Source organism: Cebidichthys violaceus, unplaced genomic scaffold (genome assembly GCF_023349555.1).
Source record: "Cebidichthys violaceus isolate CVI_PGR_0920_01 unplaced genomic scaffold, fCebVio1.0.p SCAF_20, whole genome shotgun sequence".
NCBI classification, from domain to species: Eukaryota; Metazoa; Chordata; class Actinopteri; order Perciformes; family Stichaeidae; genus Cebidichthys; species Cebidichthys violaceus.
Genome location: NW_027176373.1, coordinates 8,936,390 through 8,951,812, shown reverse-complemented (window position 1 = coordinate 8,951,812; position 15,423 = coordinate 8,936,390). Strand labels below are relative to the sequence as shown.

The following is a 15,423-nucleotide window of genomic DNA, read 5'->3' as shown; positions in this document are numbered from 1 at the left end:
TGTGTTTTCCCTTTAATTCCAAGAGCGAAAGAGGTGCACGCTGCGCGCCTCCGCTTAACGTGCGCGCAGCCGATGTCCAATACGCGACCGTTAGCTGGGGCGATTGCGGTGGTACCAAAGAGGAGAACAATCTGACCGACCGGGTGATGTGAAAAGTCACAGTATCACATCAAAACCAGGGACTCCAGTCGCACGCTTAGGCCTGTCAATGGGATATGAGAAGAAACATTCGTCAAAGGGTAAGTTAGTGTTCCTCTACACACGTCTACATTGTTGTTTCGCCACTTAGAACGACTTGTTATATTTTTAACGACGAATTGCCTGCAGTCTCTGCGCTTTCCCGTTCCGATCGCAAAATGGCGGAGAGGCCGACAAGCTAAGCTAAGCTAAGTGGCAAAGTTGGCATTCATGAGAGCATCGATTTAAAAAAAACTGAACGTCAAGATAATCTGACGGTGGTATTATTTAACCATCTGGACGTGGTTGTCATCTCAACACCAGTTCGGCGCTTACCGGTCAATGCGTGAGTAGTACCGAGACACTTGTTGTGAAGCCTAGCTGAACATTTGGCTAGAACGTTAGCGTCTATTTATGGGGATGAGCTAACGTGGTGCGTTAGCCGGCTAAGCTAACGTCGGTGCTGTCAGCTTGCTGCCGTATTTTCTACAGCCCGGTGCAAATGTTCTGATGTTGACACAAGATGCTCAAGTTAAATGCTACATTTTTGAATTTGAGATGTTGACCGTGTTGTGTAAACCACGGTGTGTGTGTATGAATGACGTTATACAATACCAGTTAACCAGTGAATAACAGCTAATAGCCTTATAATCAAACTTGGGTTACATATCCTATTCCCCTTTTAATTGTGACGAATAACTTGTTTGTTTCAGCATGGGACTGTGTTGCTTAGCTTCTTGTTGTCGTGGACCAACGCCCTTCGTGTGTTATGGTGTGGTGTCTGTGTGGTACTATAAATCTAGTCTAAACTGACAGCTCCAGTTCGCGTCTACGTTATCGTGCTAAGCTAACGTTAGCTGGAAAGGGCGTTGCTGAGCCATTGCTGCAACTTTGCCCTTGTGGCCATAGAAGCCTTGGAAAGACGTCACTCGAGCCAGATTTTTGTACCGAGTAACGTTACTGTTGTCAAAAAATATTAAAGCAGCTTTTAGCCAATTTGGGGTGTTTTCACGCATACTGCAAACGCATAGGCAATAATATCCTCAGGCTTGAGGAATCCCAATCAGGGTGGAGACTAAAAAGGGACCAGAAATACTGATAATCAACAAAGCTGTACAGATTTCACGTGAGATGTTTATAACACGCTGATAAGCTGACTTTCACGTCCTAACGTTAATTGAATGCCCTCGTAATTGTCCAGTAGCTGCAGCTATTGCATGGCATTAAATGGGAGGGTATCTGTCAGTAGAAAAGGCTCTGAACTCCTCAGGCTGTAAATATATTTTTGATGTACTCCTTTATCTGTTTTATAATTATATTTAATGTTGCTGAAAGTGCAATTCACGTTTTAACTCTGCTAAATTTCATCCTGTATTCCCCACTTATTCTTTTTCTCCTTTTGTATGAGAATATCCTCACTTATTGAAGTACAATACTTCTTAATTAAGTGAAAAATCAAAGATTAACTGGTGTTAAGTTTTGACATTCTGTCAAACTTGTTTCTATATTCTGTCAGTCTTGTCGCTTTTAGATATTGGACTGTTGGCGTTGATAACGTGTGTGCTATGTTTTAGATAAAGGTTGAGTAACTTGTGTGTCTTTTATTTTAGGGGAGTAGACTCATAATGCAAAAAAAGCCTGTTCTGGAGCGAGACATCACTGATTAATACAAATGTAATGGTGTAGGGGAGGCTGCCAGTTTTAAGTGAAAACATGATTTGCCTTGATGTTTGATTAGTAATCAAACATCGCCTTGTGGTTCAGTTTGTGTCAGCAGGAACTTGTTTTGGCCTGAAGGTCACCCATAAGGAGAGGCATTGTACAACAGATTGACACAAATGGAGCGTGATGACTGGAGCTGGATGTCCCACCAGAATGTATGCCCATGGCTGGTGTCATTGCCTTTTTGGTTTTATTAGATTAACATTGATTCTCTTTTCTAAATTCAACGCTGCTTCTTTTGGTGATTACTCCTGCTTTTAAGAATAACATTGATATAGCAAATTGTCATTTTAATTGATTGATTGTGAAAGTTAATTATCAAGCGAGAATGACAACCATTCTCTGGTCCCAGCTTCTCCAGTGTGAGGGTTAGATGTTGGTGTCTATTATCAGTTGAATATATTTGGGCTTTGGACTGTTTCTGTGACATAACACAGACATTTGAAGATATCACCTTAGGCTTTAGGAAACTGTCATGGACATTTATTATAGACTAAACTATTATTTGAAATTTAAAATTATTAGTTGTTGACTAAGTGTCCATCTGAAAGAAGGCAAGAAGTAAGTCTTCACAGACCACCATCATGATCAGAAATCATGGCGGAGAGCCCTGTAGATGAAGTCAAATTGTCCTCATGTCACATAAGGATCACACCATTACATTTACAAATGCTGCATTCCTATCAGGATTAAAAAGTGTTGGTCATTTGGAGAGGTAATGTATGAGTCACTTAACTGAACCATGGCTCAAATGTTGAATGCTCTGAGAGACAGTTTGCTGATGTCATAGTCTGATATTGTAGCCTAGGAGCTTAGTCAGGTGATCTGTTCATCTTTTTACATTTCACAAGAAGATGTTACGGTAACATTTGGTCGTTCTCGAGAGAACAGAATGACGTTCATGTTGTTATATCTGTGTGTGAATAAGGGCGACTGTGGCTCAGTGGTAGAGCAGGGTCGTCCTTCAATCAGAGGAGCACCGGCTCCGCTAGTCCATGTCCATGTGTCCTTGGACACTTAACCCCAAATTGCTTCAGCAGGCTGTTCCTGCGGCGTATGAATGAGTAGATAGTCCTGTTGTGCAGGTGGCACCTTGCATGTTAGCTCCTGCCATCAGTGTATGAATAGGTGTAAATGATGACATGTAGTATTAAAGCGCTTTGAGTTGTCGGAAGACTAGGAAAAAGCTCCATACAAGTACAGTCCATTTAGCATTCATGAGTAAATGCAGAAAGATGTGAGGCTGCTCCATCTCCTAATGACGTTTTAATCTTCTTCAGTGGCAGGTACAGGTCGTCATGCTTCCTATGCACTTAGTGGCCTCCACATAGACACGTGTACTTGACAGTTACACCAGACTCTGATCCAGATGTCCTTAACTATTGGGTATCTGCTGATACTGTGTCTGATCTGATTGCTGAATCTTTAAAATGTCAGAAAGTACACACCAAAACATAAACAGAAAAGTAGCAAATCCTCACATTTTAGAAGCTCTCATCTTACTTCATAAATTACTTTAAACGGTATTTAGTTAAAATAGTTAGCAATTATTTTTCTATTAACTAACTGTCTTTCAAAGCCAAACTCCTGAGCACTTAATCTTCATACAAACTTAAAACTGAAATAATAAAGCTTATCTAGAGGTTGAAGTCCTAAGGTAAAATATGTTTCTCACCTGTAGCTGACCACAGGCGGTGTCCACACATGAACAGATACATACTGTATAATAACATTGCAAACCTTTTGGCTGTCCTCCTTCAGTAGAAGCTGTGTGCAAATTCATTAAAAGCAATCGTTTTATTAAAATAAATGGTGTTTAGATCGCACAGGTTGTAACAACCCCCTCCCCCCTAAATTACTACCTTTTGATAAGCCTGACACATAGACAGGACCTTGAACACTTCCTCTTTATCTATGACTGGGATCATGTTCTCACTGTGTTCCACTGAGCCTAGATAACTACATTTGCCTTTCAATGGAATAACTGGAGGACTTTTGCAAGACTTTTTCACTGACTGAAACCAGGCCTCGTACGGTCGCCTGTTTTATTTGTGTGTTCCTTTCAAACATTTCTCTCAAATGCAGTTGCTGGTGAAGCTCAACAGCCTCAGACAGGTGCAGGAGCTACAGAGATTGTCCTGGTTACATAACAGTTTGGAGGTTGGTCCGTTTAGTCAAATGGCTATTTCTGAACCACGCTGAGAATGCTGTTCAGCTAAAATCATTAGCTTGGTCTCGTCAGCTCTGAGCGCTCATCATGCATGCAGGCAGGAGAGAAGAGTTCTTTCTAGGACACGTCATATATGTCCCTGGGTAAATGTGTTGTTGTCTGCTGCGGCTGCAGTGCTTTCACTGAAGACAAGTGCTCAAGTGCTCATCTCTAAAATAGAAATGTATGCAGAAAACATAGAAGTGGCAACTGGCAACGGACGGTGAAACGGAAAAGAATGATGCACCAGACAATAATTTAGACAAAGACAGCTTGCTGTCAAGGTCCCTTCTCTGTGTCGGGGGTTAATCCTGTTAGCCACCGTCCCAGCCCTTCTTTACATCGTCAGCTGTATGGAGGACTTGTGGTCTCTGTCACACACACACACACACACACACACACACACACACACACACACACACACACACACACACACACACACACACACACACACACACTCTAGGTTGTCTGGTCTAGCCACTAAGCAGCTTAGTGCTATTGTGGCCCCCAGGTGCCAGCAGTGTTGAAGCTCAGGAAGTAAATAGTCCCACTAGCTTCACAATCACTGAGTGGTGTTTTTTAATTTGTCATTTGTGCTGATCTTTGCTCTTCTATTGGAATGGTCACGTTGTCCCAAAATGAGTATAAGTAATCAGTCGTTACCTTAAAAATCCTTTGCTTATGCAACATCCAGAGGTTCAGATCAGGTGTGCAGAAAGAAGAGAGCTGCTAGTCTGGTTTTTAAGTTGTCGAACAAATATTTTTTTCTCAGTATAAGTTATATTGTAATAATATGAATAAGAAATGAATGTAATGTAGTGAGGTTAGTGGCAACATTGAAGGTTCTGAACTGAAAGAGTCCCTAAGATGGCTTTCCCCCACTTCTCATTGCATTGTTTACCTAAACATTGAAGTACTTCCCTACTTTCAATCCTATAATATATATTCTATGTATTTTATCATTTTCTGCTGGCCTTCAGTTGTTGTTTTTTAACCCCTTCTCTCTCCATTCTGTCTTCATCAGGTGATGGGCACGTCTGATTGTTGAGTAAGATTTTGGCCGCTGAGAACTTGTGGAGCCTTGACTGAACAGTTGATTGACAGCACACTCTCCAGTTCACCTCCCTCTTCGTGGCCACTCTCTTCACCACCTCAGAGTCTCTGAAGGAAGAGCATCACTGAGGGATCGGACACACCTCCCAGCCGGACTCCCCCCAGAACATCAACTCACTCTCACCTCCCTCAAGAGGGAGAGAGCAGCAGCCACCATGGTGCTGTCACAGAGACAAAGAGATGAACTGTGAGTGCCTGGATAGAAATATTTGTGCGTCGGCTCATCACACCTGCAAACAAGAACAGACATGTAGACAAACATGCATGTAGTGCTCATGAAGAGGAGCGCTTGCAATTAAAGTGTGTGTGTGTGTGTGTACATGACAGCTTTTTTAGCAATACCTCGAAGTTTTACCACAAGCACAGACGTATGTTTCACATGGAGAGCAGTGGAACATGTTTAGCTGTCCGGGATTAATAATCCAGAAGAGGATAATGCAGATGTTGTGAGAAAGTGCATACCTTTACAAGAATGTGCAATCATTGAGGAAATGTGAAGAGATGTGAGCTTCAAGGTGCTTCATTTGATAGCTGCTTAGTGAATATTTCATAACCCACATGACGGGGGCAGAGGAGTGAGGAGGATGGGAGGAGGAGGAGGAATTTATGTGAGCGGCTCTGTGCCGATCATACGGCACCCTATCTCAATACACTCACAAAACAGAAGGTGTTTAATATTCTCATCGTGGTGTAACCCTAATTGGTCATGCAAATCTGGATTGTTCATGTTCTGATGAGTTCCAAAAAAAGGATTTTATTTGGATAATTTAGGGGAAACCCTTCCGTCAGTGACGGCCCAATGTTCAGACAGTCTTATCAGGGTTACATTTCTCAGCCGTTCAAAGTGGCCCTGAAGCCGCAGCCTAAATTTAGCACCGTTACTCATGAAATATTCACCCGTCTTCTCATGAAAGAGCTGTCCCACTCATTTATATTACTTAATTTGTCTGTGTGTGTGTTTGTGTGCGAGTTTATACTTGTATTTAAGGGTGTTTCCATGTGCTCGTGGTTTCTCTATTCTTACGTTCATAAATCAGTGTCCACAGTTTCCCAGTGATTCGATCCTTACGTTTTGTTCTCCTCACTGAATATTTGTAGTTTCTTATGGCACTTGTTCAAATTTAACCATCTGTTAAACAGGTTGTGGTCTTCTCTCATTTGTTAAGGTGGAGCTAATATTTAATAAATGACAACCTCACTTTGACTTTATTGGTTGAAGTTAATTTATTTAGCACAATTTTGTACATAAAGAAATGTAATTGCACTGATACTGACCACTTAAGATTGGCAGAGGCTATATGCTATTATCTGTGAGGACCAAATCTGTGAAGGATGACAAGTTAACAGCTGAAATATAAAACTAAAAATCTATTTTATTCCACTTCTTCACAGAAACCGGGCGATAGCTGACTATCTCCGTTCCAATGGCTACGAGGAGGCCTATTCCACCTTCAAGAAAGAGGCTGAGTTGGATATGGTAAGGAGAATACAATCGTGTACATTCATTTTTACTAAGAAGAATGTGGATCCCTTTCTCAGTGTCTTTCTTTTCTCCATCCCTAGAATGAAGAGGGAGATAAAAAGTATGCAGGCCTTTTGGAAAAGAAATGGACCTCAGTCATCAGATTACAGAAGAAGGTAAGGAATATTTGGGTGCTGTCTCATAGTTTGGACAGCAAGATGATCTAAAATAGTTCCCAGCCTTCTGACTCCTGTTCTCCTTCTCACTGCTCCACCTCAGGTGATGGAGCTGGAATCAAAGTTGAATGAGGCGAAGGAGGAGATGACACACGGTGGACCTGTGGGTCAGAAGAGGGACCCCAAGGAGTGGATCCCCCGTCCCCCAGAGAGATACGCCCTGAGCGGGCACCGCGCTCCGGTCACACGGGTCATATTCCACCCCGTCTTCTCTGTCATGGTCACCGCCTCCGAGGATGCTACCATCAAGGTGTGTGTAGAGATAGGGTTTACACAATAAGCTGCATAATTTGAAAACATGTTTTTCAAAGTTTAAGAAAACTAGGGGTGAAGCCCAATCTTGACCATAGTGCCCTAAAAAGACTATTTTACATCCATCAATTTCAAGAAGTAACAGCACTGTCACAACGATATATTACGCATCAATTTGTCCATCAAAAGGTCCCATCTGTACTCCAGAAGTCCTTTAGCTTTTCTCATGTTCACATAATGTAATGTCTTTGAGAGAACCGCTTTTAAAATGTGTCTCTACCAGGAATATTACAGTGATGGCTGTGTGCAGCAGCATTTGTAAGCAGAATCACCACAACATGGCCTCTGCAGCTCTGACCCTTTAGATCAAAGCTGTACTGCAGATCTGAGGCTGTTCTCCCTTTTTATCGTCTGTGCTTCTGCTTCAACACGCTTTGCTCCCCCCTGCCTCCTCCCTTTATCCTCCTCCTCCCTCCCTCCCTCCCTCCCTGCTTCCCTTCCTTCCTCACCGTTTCTGTTTTCTGCTTTGTCACTAATCATCTATGTGGAGATGGGCTGAAGCTTGTGTTGTCAGAGGCAACACTCCCAGAGCACTGCACCTTGGGAAACATGCAAATCTGTTTCTCTTTCAACTCAGTCTTCTTCTTTCCTTTTCAGCTTTTAATTTTAACCATATAAACAGTTTAACCTACATGTCTTTAATGCCAAAACAACACATTATAGAGCATGCACTCCATCCTGCCTGTTGAATTAGACACAAAAACATTTGTCAAATTACTGAATTCCCATGACTTGATATGGGACTTGACATTAATTTATGCCAATATAGCATATTTGGCTGTGAGGCCACTAGACATAATTAAAGTGACCCAAATCAGTAATGTCATAGTCTCATCATGATTTTTAATTGAGACATATGTCTCTGTTTGATCATTGGCTGAGACTGAAGTGCCTCCATGACTGACTATCGCTACCCCTGATCTCAGGTGTGGGACTATGAGGCGGGGGACTTTGAGCGAACCCTGAAGGGCCACACAGATTCTGTGCAGGACATCTCCTTCGACCAGACGGGGAAGTTGCTGGCTTCGTGTTCAGCTGACATGAGCATCAAACTTTGGGACTTTCAGGGGTTTGAGTGCATCCGAACAATGCATGGTAAGAGATGTTCACAGAAATACATTTTGTTTACAAATGAAGAGAGCAAATTTGTTATTGGGTTCAAAAATATTTTGGTTGCACTTAAGATACACTTCGGTTAGTTGTACATAATGTATGACAGATTATTAGTTTTATCAGGGGCCAACAATATGAAATATCTATTTTATTGATATCTATTTTGCTACAGTTGACTAGAAAAGATCGATTCTGAGTTTCACGCTCACTGTGGTTACTTTCAGTTCATTTTTAGAAAGTCTTTTCTGATGATGGGTTGGCTTTATTTTAGAAACATCAAGTGCTTTTTGACACTGTGACTTTGGGCACATCTGACTATTTACACAACTAAACTCTCGACTGTGTCGTCCAGGCCACGATCACAATGTGTCATCTGTAGCCATCATGCCAAACGGGGACCACATAGTGTCTGCCTCCAGAGACAAGACCATGAAGATGTGGGAGGTGGCCACTGGGTAAGTGACCTGCACCTATTTTCCATCTTCTATCACATGGTCTTAGTTTTATCCCTGATAATATTGCATTAGTTCACGATGTTTTTGCTAAAAGCTGCCCATAATTTGGATCTGCAGGTACTGTGTGAAGACCTTCACAGGCCACAGGGAATGGGTGAGGATGGTGCGTCCCAACCAGGACGGCTCGTTGATTGCCAGCTGCTCCAACGACCAGACGGTTCGCGTCTGGGTGGTCTCTTCCAAGGAGTGCAAAGCTGAGTTGCGGGAGCACGAACATGTGGTCGAGTGTATCGCCTGGGCCCCCGACAGCGCTCACCCCACCATCCTGGAGGCCACAGGCTCGGAGGTATGTACAGCTGTCGCAGGGTCTAATATTTACCTACAGAGGATGTTTGTGTATGTTTAGTTCAGCTGGAGGGTTTCCCACAATTGTTTGTAGCATATGCAGCGCAAGTAATGAGTGCCTCATAAGACATTAATGCCCTTTAATTGAATAGAACCGTAACATCAAATTTCAGTGAAGCCAGTGAGGCTTTTGGTTGTCTAGCTAGTAATTGAGTTTATCCCCAAAAGATTAGATGTAGTCCGAGTCTTTCAGACTCGGCAGGTTTCAGCAATTGGTCAGATTTTCACATCACATGTTTGCTTTGATTAAAACCGAACATGACAAAGTTGAGGGACAGCTGAAGATGTGTGAAGGAGAACTCGCCTGCATATACAGTGCTGTGAGAAAGTATTTGCCCCCTTCCTGGTTTCTTATTTTTTTGCATATTCATCACACTTAAATGTTTCAGATCATCAAACAAATTTTAATATTAGACAAAGATAACCCAAGTAAATACAAAATGCAGTTTTCAAATGATGATTTCTTTTATTAAGGGAGAAAAGCTATCCAAACCTACTTGGCCCTATGTGAAAAAGTAATTGCCCCCCCTTGATAAATCATGAATGAACTGTGATTTTTTTTTGGAAAGCTGAGTTCAATTTCACTATCCACACCCAGGCCTGATTACTGCCAGACCTGTTGAATCAAGAAATCACTTAAATAGAACCTGTCTGACAAAGTGAAGTCGGCTAAAAGATCTCAAAAAGCAACACATCATGCCGCGATGTAAAGAAATTCAAGAACAGATGAGAAACAAAGTAACTGACATGAATCAGTCTGGAAAGACCCCAGAACAACATCTAAAGAACTGCAGGCCTCACTCGCCTCAGTTAAGATCAGTGTTCATGATTCAACAATAAGAAAGAGACTGGGCACAAATAGCATCTATGGGAGAGTTCCAAGGCGAAAGCCACTGCTGAGCAAAAAGAACACAAAAGCTCGCCTCACATTTGCCAAAAAACATCTTGATGATCCCCGAGACTTTTGGGCAAATATTCTGTGGACTGACGAGACAAAAGTTGAACTTTTTGGAAGGTGTGCGTCCCGTTACATCTGGCGTAAAACTGACACAGCATTTCATAAAAACAACATCATACCAACAGTCACACATGGTGGTGGTAGTGTGATGGTCTGAGGCTGCTTTGCAGCTTCAGGACCTGGACAACTTGCCATAATTGACGGAACCATGAATTCTGCTCTCTACCAGAACATCCTGAAGGAGAATGTCCGGCCATCAGTTTGTGACCGCAAACTCAAGCGCACTTTGGTTATGCAGCAGGACAATAATCCAAAACACACCAGCAAGTCCACCTCTGAATGGCTCAAAAAAAGCAAAATGAATGTTTTGGAGTGGCCTAGTCAAAGTCTGGACTTAAATCTGATTGAGATGCTGTGGCATGACCTTCAACAAGCCGTTTCTGATCGAAAACCATCCAATGTGGCTGAATTAAAACAATTCTGCAAAGAAGAGTGGGCCAAAATTCTTCCACAGCGATGTGAAAGACTCATTGCCAGTTATCGCAAACGCTGGATTGCAATTGTTGCCGCCAAGGGTGACAAAACCAGTTATCAGGTTTAGGGGGCAATTACTTTTTCACATAGGGCCAAGTCGGTTTGGATAGCTTTTCTCCCGTAATAAATTAAATCATCATTTAAAAACTGCATTTTGTCTTTACTCGGGTTATCTTTGTCTAATATTAAAATTTGTTTGATGATCTGAAACATTTAAGTGTGACAAATATGCAAAAAAATAAGAAACCAGGAAGGGGGCAAATACTTTTTCACAGCACTGTATGTTTTTATAGCACAGTATACAGACAGGCCAGCACCTCATTTCCTGATTAGCAGTAGACACAAAGTACATCTGAGGCTAATGTGACTATCATTTCATGTAAGTATCTCGTCTTAAAGCAAAGTATTGACAAATGAAGTCTTGAACCTGAAGTTGGTGCTACATGAAGAGTCAGGGAATTCATCTGGCCCCTCTTCCGTGGCTCAAAATGACCTCTTCATACCTTCTTTTTTTCTTTCTTTTTTTTAAAGCATCTCTTTGATGGAAAAACGTTCATGTAGCTAATCACTGTTTCTTACAACTTCCCTGTGTCTCTGTTTTCCAGATTAAGAAGAGTGGGAAGCCTGGGCCCTTCCTCCTCTCCGGATCTAGAGATAAAACAATTAAGATGTGGGACGTCAGCATTGGCATCTGCCTTATGACTCTGGTGAGTAGTCTGTTTTCTACGACTGTTTCGTCTTCCTGCTTACTGATGAAGGGAGCGGTGGGTAATCGTCTGGTCTCTTCAGGTGGGGCACGACAACTGGGTGCGTGGGGTGTTGGTTCATCCTGGAGGAAGATTCATAGTGAGCTGTGCCGATGACAAAACCGTTAGGATCTGGGACTACAAGAACAAACGCTGCATGAAGACCCTGTGTGCCCATGAACACTTCGTTACCTCTCTGGGTAAGAACCAGTGATGAATGGGATTAAAAACTTCCAACTTTAACCTGCACTGCACATGTACAGAACCTAAACCCAAGCTCAAATGCTCACTTTGTAAGCAGATTAAATGCAGCGTGCCTGAAAAAATTGTTTTCTTCTCTTGCAGATTTCCACAAGACTGCTCCATACGTGGTGACGGGCAGTGTCGATCAGACAGTCAAAGTCTGGGAGTGCCGCTGAGACCGTCTCCATCTCCTGCCCCCCCTCCCCAACCCCAAAAGCATCTCTTAGGCCCCACCCGTCTCTTGCCGCTCAGCCCTCTTCCTTCTGTCCTGACACCCAGCCCCTTTCCTCTCGCACTCCAACCCCTAGTTGACCAATGGCGCTTTACCTTGTCCCCGTCCACTCTCTCCTGTCCTGTCCCTCCTCCCCTACATCGGTCCAGCCCTGTTAAGATGACTATTGTCCTTTTATGTAAATTATTCTGGATGTAGGGTACGCTTAATAAATGTCACGCAATCTCTGACACATAAACACACTCAAAAGATGAGAAGTATTCCTTGCATGGTGATTAAAAAAAAAAAAAAAAAAAAAAAAAAAATGTATACTGTAAAAATTTGCCCAACTTGCATACTGTTCCTGTCGGGTCAAAGGGTAAATATCCTTGTGTGCTGGCGCAGGTGGATTCCAGTTAACTGACAGTGCACGAAAAAACCAATGGCACCCCTTGTTAAAGGGGGTTTAGCTTTTGTTTTGTTTTGTTTTTTCTCCATGCTTCAACTGTTGTGGTCTGTCACTGCGTGGATGGTGATGGAGAAGGTGTGAGGAAAGTAAGCATAAAAGAAGGAATGAGTGGAAGCTGTCCATGGCTAGATGATAACAAGTCGAAGAAAAAAAATTAAGCAGGATGCAGCTCCCTAGTCGAATCACATTAGGTTCTGTGTGTGTGTGTGTGTGTGTGTGTGTGTGTGTGTGTGTGTGTGTGTGTGTGTGTGTGTGTGTGTGTGTGTGTGTGTGTGTGTGTGTGTGTGTGTGTGTGTGTGTGTGTGTGTGTGTGTGTGTGTGTGTGTGTGTGTGTGTGTGATGACAGGAGAAGATCTTCACCATCTCCGCTCTGATGGTCAGAGGAGAGAGAGGAGGCAAAGCTTCTCGTCCACTGTGTTCATTCATACTTCTTTGTCTCTTTTAACAAACTTGCTTTCTAGTAGACACTCACAGGACCTTAATGATCCCTAAGCTGCTGAGAGCACAGGCACACGACCCCCCCATAGCAAAAGTGTGTTTTACAGAGGAAAAAGTCTGCTCACCTTCGTTCGTGTGTGTGTGTGTGTGTGTGTGTGTGTGTGTGTGTGTGTGTGTGTGTGTGTGTGTGTGTGTGTGTGTGTGTGTGTGTGTGTGTGTGTGTGTGTGTGTGTCCCCGTCCCCAGAGAATCGCCCAGTGCCCTCTTGCTCACTATCTCTGCCTTGTTAACCCATTGAGGGCTCCCTCACACGGGATTTTCATTCTGCTTTCTGTGGTCTCACTGCTCTCTTTACACACACATACACTCACAAATGCACATACACGCACAGTAAAAGTTGTGTATCAATATATCTGGATGTCATTGTTTGCAACATAATGAAATAAAATTCTGTAAATATAAGTTATCTTATTTGTATGCTTTCTTTAAGGAAAGGAGGTCGAAATGAGATGAAGGAAAACCTTGCGGAGTCTTGACAGAAATGACCACCGCAAAATCATAGTCATAGTGAGGTCAGACACTGCAGCACACCTTCCAGTTCATTCCACATAGGAATACATTAAACGCACCTACGCTTGCAAGGAGCATTTGTGACTGCATTCTCCTCGTTCTATTTAGCCGTCTCCATATTCTCAACCATTTTTTAGTCAGTGTGACTGTAAGACTTTGAGTGTTGTTGAGTGGACAAGGAGACCGATGACAGCCTGTGGCCCACAAAATTAAGTGTAGATGTAAATATAAGAGTTTGGTCTGATAACTTAAAATCATAAGAGAAAAGCATTTTGAAAGAAATGGGTCACTGCTCTAGGCAGCGGATATTATTTATGTATACCTATCTGTCTCTGGTGCACAGATGAGGATCAGGTGCTACATTGTAGCTTCTTTAAGTGACTTCAATCAGTCCTGACCTAGTAGTAGTTGGGATGAGATGAGTTGGGAGATGGGGAGGATGTGGTTGAAGATGTCAAGTGTGATGTGGAGAGAACAGTATAATATGTTTTGACATTTATTCCTCAGGTACAGCCCAGTTACTGACATTGCAAGCTCAGACTGGAGAGGCAAAAACATCAGGAGGCAAAGAGGGATAGATCAGACCCCCTTATCAATTATGTACGGTACCCCAGCCTACTTCTGTATACACACACACACACACACACACACACACACACACACACACACACACACACACACCTGCTCACTCACCCACACACAGCAATTACTCTTTTCTCTGTGCTCTGCGGTATCCTGGCAACAGTTTCCAGGATTGCCAAGTGTGCGAGCACCACCCCTTGCTCTGTCCTGCAGGTCTGAGGGTGGAGGAACGGGGAGTTAGGGAATAAAGAAGGATGCAGATGCCAAAAATGAAAGTTATTACAGCACAAGGTTCATGTAGTAAAAGGACACTGACGATGAAAACAAAGCATGGTGGACGGAAACTGTGTGCGCAGAGAAGTGGCTTCATGGGACTTAATGAAAGGATAATAAACCTGTCTGAGTCTGAAACTCTTGTTTCTCAACAGAGGCACTGGAGTAGAAACATTGGCCTACATCTGCCAGCTCTCTCTCTCTCGCTCTCTCTCATTTTTATATATATATATATATATATATATATATATATATATATGTGCCTTGCACACACTTTCCCCTCGTGCAAGCTAAAGACATCAAAACTCATTTCATTTCTCATTTATATTTCTTTTAGGTCACCCATTTCTCTCTACAAAACTAGCAAAGAGTGAAAGAGAAAGAAGCAGCAGAGAGAGTATAAACCAGCATTGATTCCGATAAGCTGGTGTGATATGGGAAGTGTTGAGAGGCTTCAAGGTCACTGTATACAACAGACCGGTCTGTCAGATGCAGCAGTATCGATTCTCTCTGAGAGGATTGAACAATTTCAGTGGGCAGGCTGGATTTTCTATATTAACATACGCAGAGCGATACTAGTAGTTTCATGTGCAGACCGAGGATCAGACGGCTGCAGGGTCTGTGTTAATATATAGGTTTGTGTGTCATTCCAGTATATCTTACGTGAGTCCCACTATAGTTTACGTGAGCGGCATTCTAATCCCTCCAAAGCCTGGGGTGGGATGAGCTGTTTTTACAGGATGTGGCGCTCTCTAGTGGTAGCATGTGTTGAGAGGTCCATGTCCCTAAAAGGAAAGAAAGCTGCCCGTCTCCCTGCACTGTGCACAACTTAGCCGTGGTCACATGGATGTCATGGAAAAGATAACAGTGTCACTAAGATCCAGATAGGGACAGTAAGTGAGTCATGTTTATCAAGTCTAGGACTAGGGTTGTAATTAAGTTGTGGTTAGAGTAAGAGCAAGTATTTATCACCAGAATTAATCCAAATCTGATGTGTTAATATTCAAAAAGTTTCCAATTTCAACTTTTCCCCCAAGGAAATCGACCAATGAAGGGCTAGTGGTGATAATATAAACCACATTTGTGGAAGTTTTGTGATTAAGTTTTGATTGTAAATTATATTTTTGGGCCTCCCTATTTTGTGTGTGAGAAATGTTAAAACCGCCTGCTATTGGAAGGCACTATTAGTGCACATT

At 42.6% G+C, this 15,423-nt stretch overlaps 1 protein-coding gene across 1 annotated transcript; it reads left to right on the top strand.

Annotated features, from left to right (window-relative positions):
• Positions 1–85: 85 nt before the first annotated feature.
• On the top strand, positions 86–13,264 carry LOC137876487 (lissencephaly-1 homolog B). Its single transcript, XM_068716096.1, has 11 exons — positions 86–239; positions 5,133–5,408; positions 6,614–6,698; positions 6,785–6,859; positions 6,963–7,169; positions 8,158–8,326; positions 8,697–8,799; positions 8,917–9,145; positions 11,302–11,403; positions 11,486–11,642; positions 11,788–13,264. The coding sequence occupies exons 2-11, from the start codon at positions 5,377–5,379 to the stop codon at positions 11,859–11,861; spliced, it is 1,233 nt and encodes a 410-aa protein (XP_068572197.1). The 5' UTR covers positions 86–239; positions 5,133–5,376; the 3' UTR covers positions 11,862–13,264.
• The last annotated feature ends 2,159 nt before the right edge of the window (positions 13,265–15,423 follow it).

Coding starts and splice junctions, on each gene's coding strand:
- LOC137876487 (XM_068716096.1), top strand. CDS start 5,377: ATGGTGCTGTCACAGAGACAAAGAGATGAACT. Junction 6,860..6,962: donor TCATCAGATTACAGAAGAAG/GTAAGGAATATT, acceptor GCTCCACCTCAG/GTGATGGAGCTGGAATCAAA. Junction 11,404..11,485: donor GCATCTGCCTTATGACTCTG/GTGAGTAGTCTG, acceptor TGGTCTCTTCAG/GTGGGGCACGACAACTGGGT.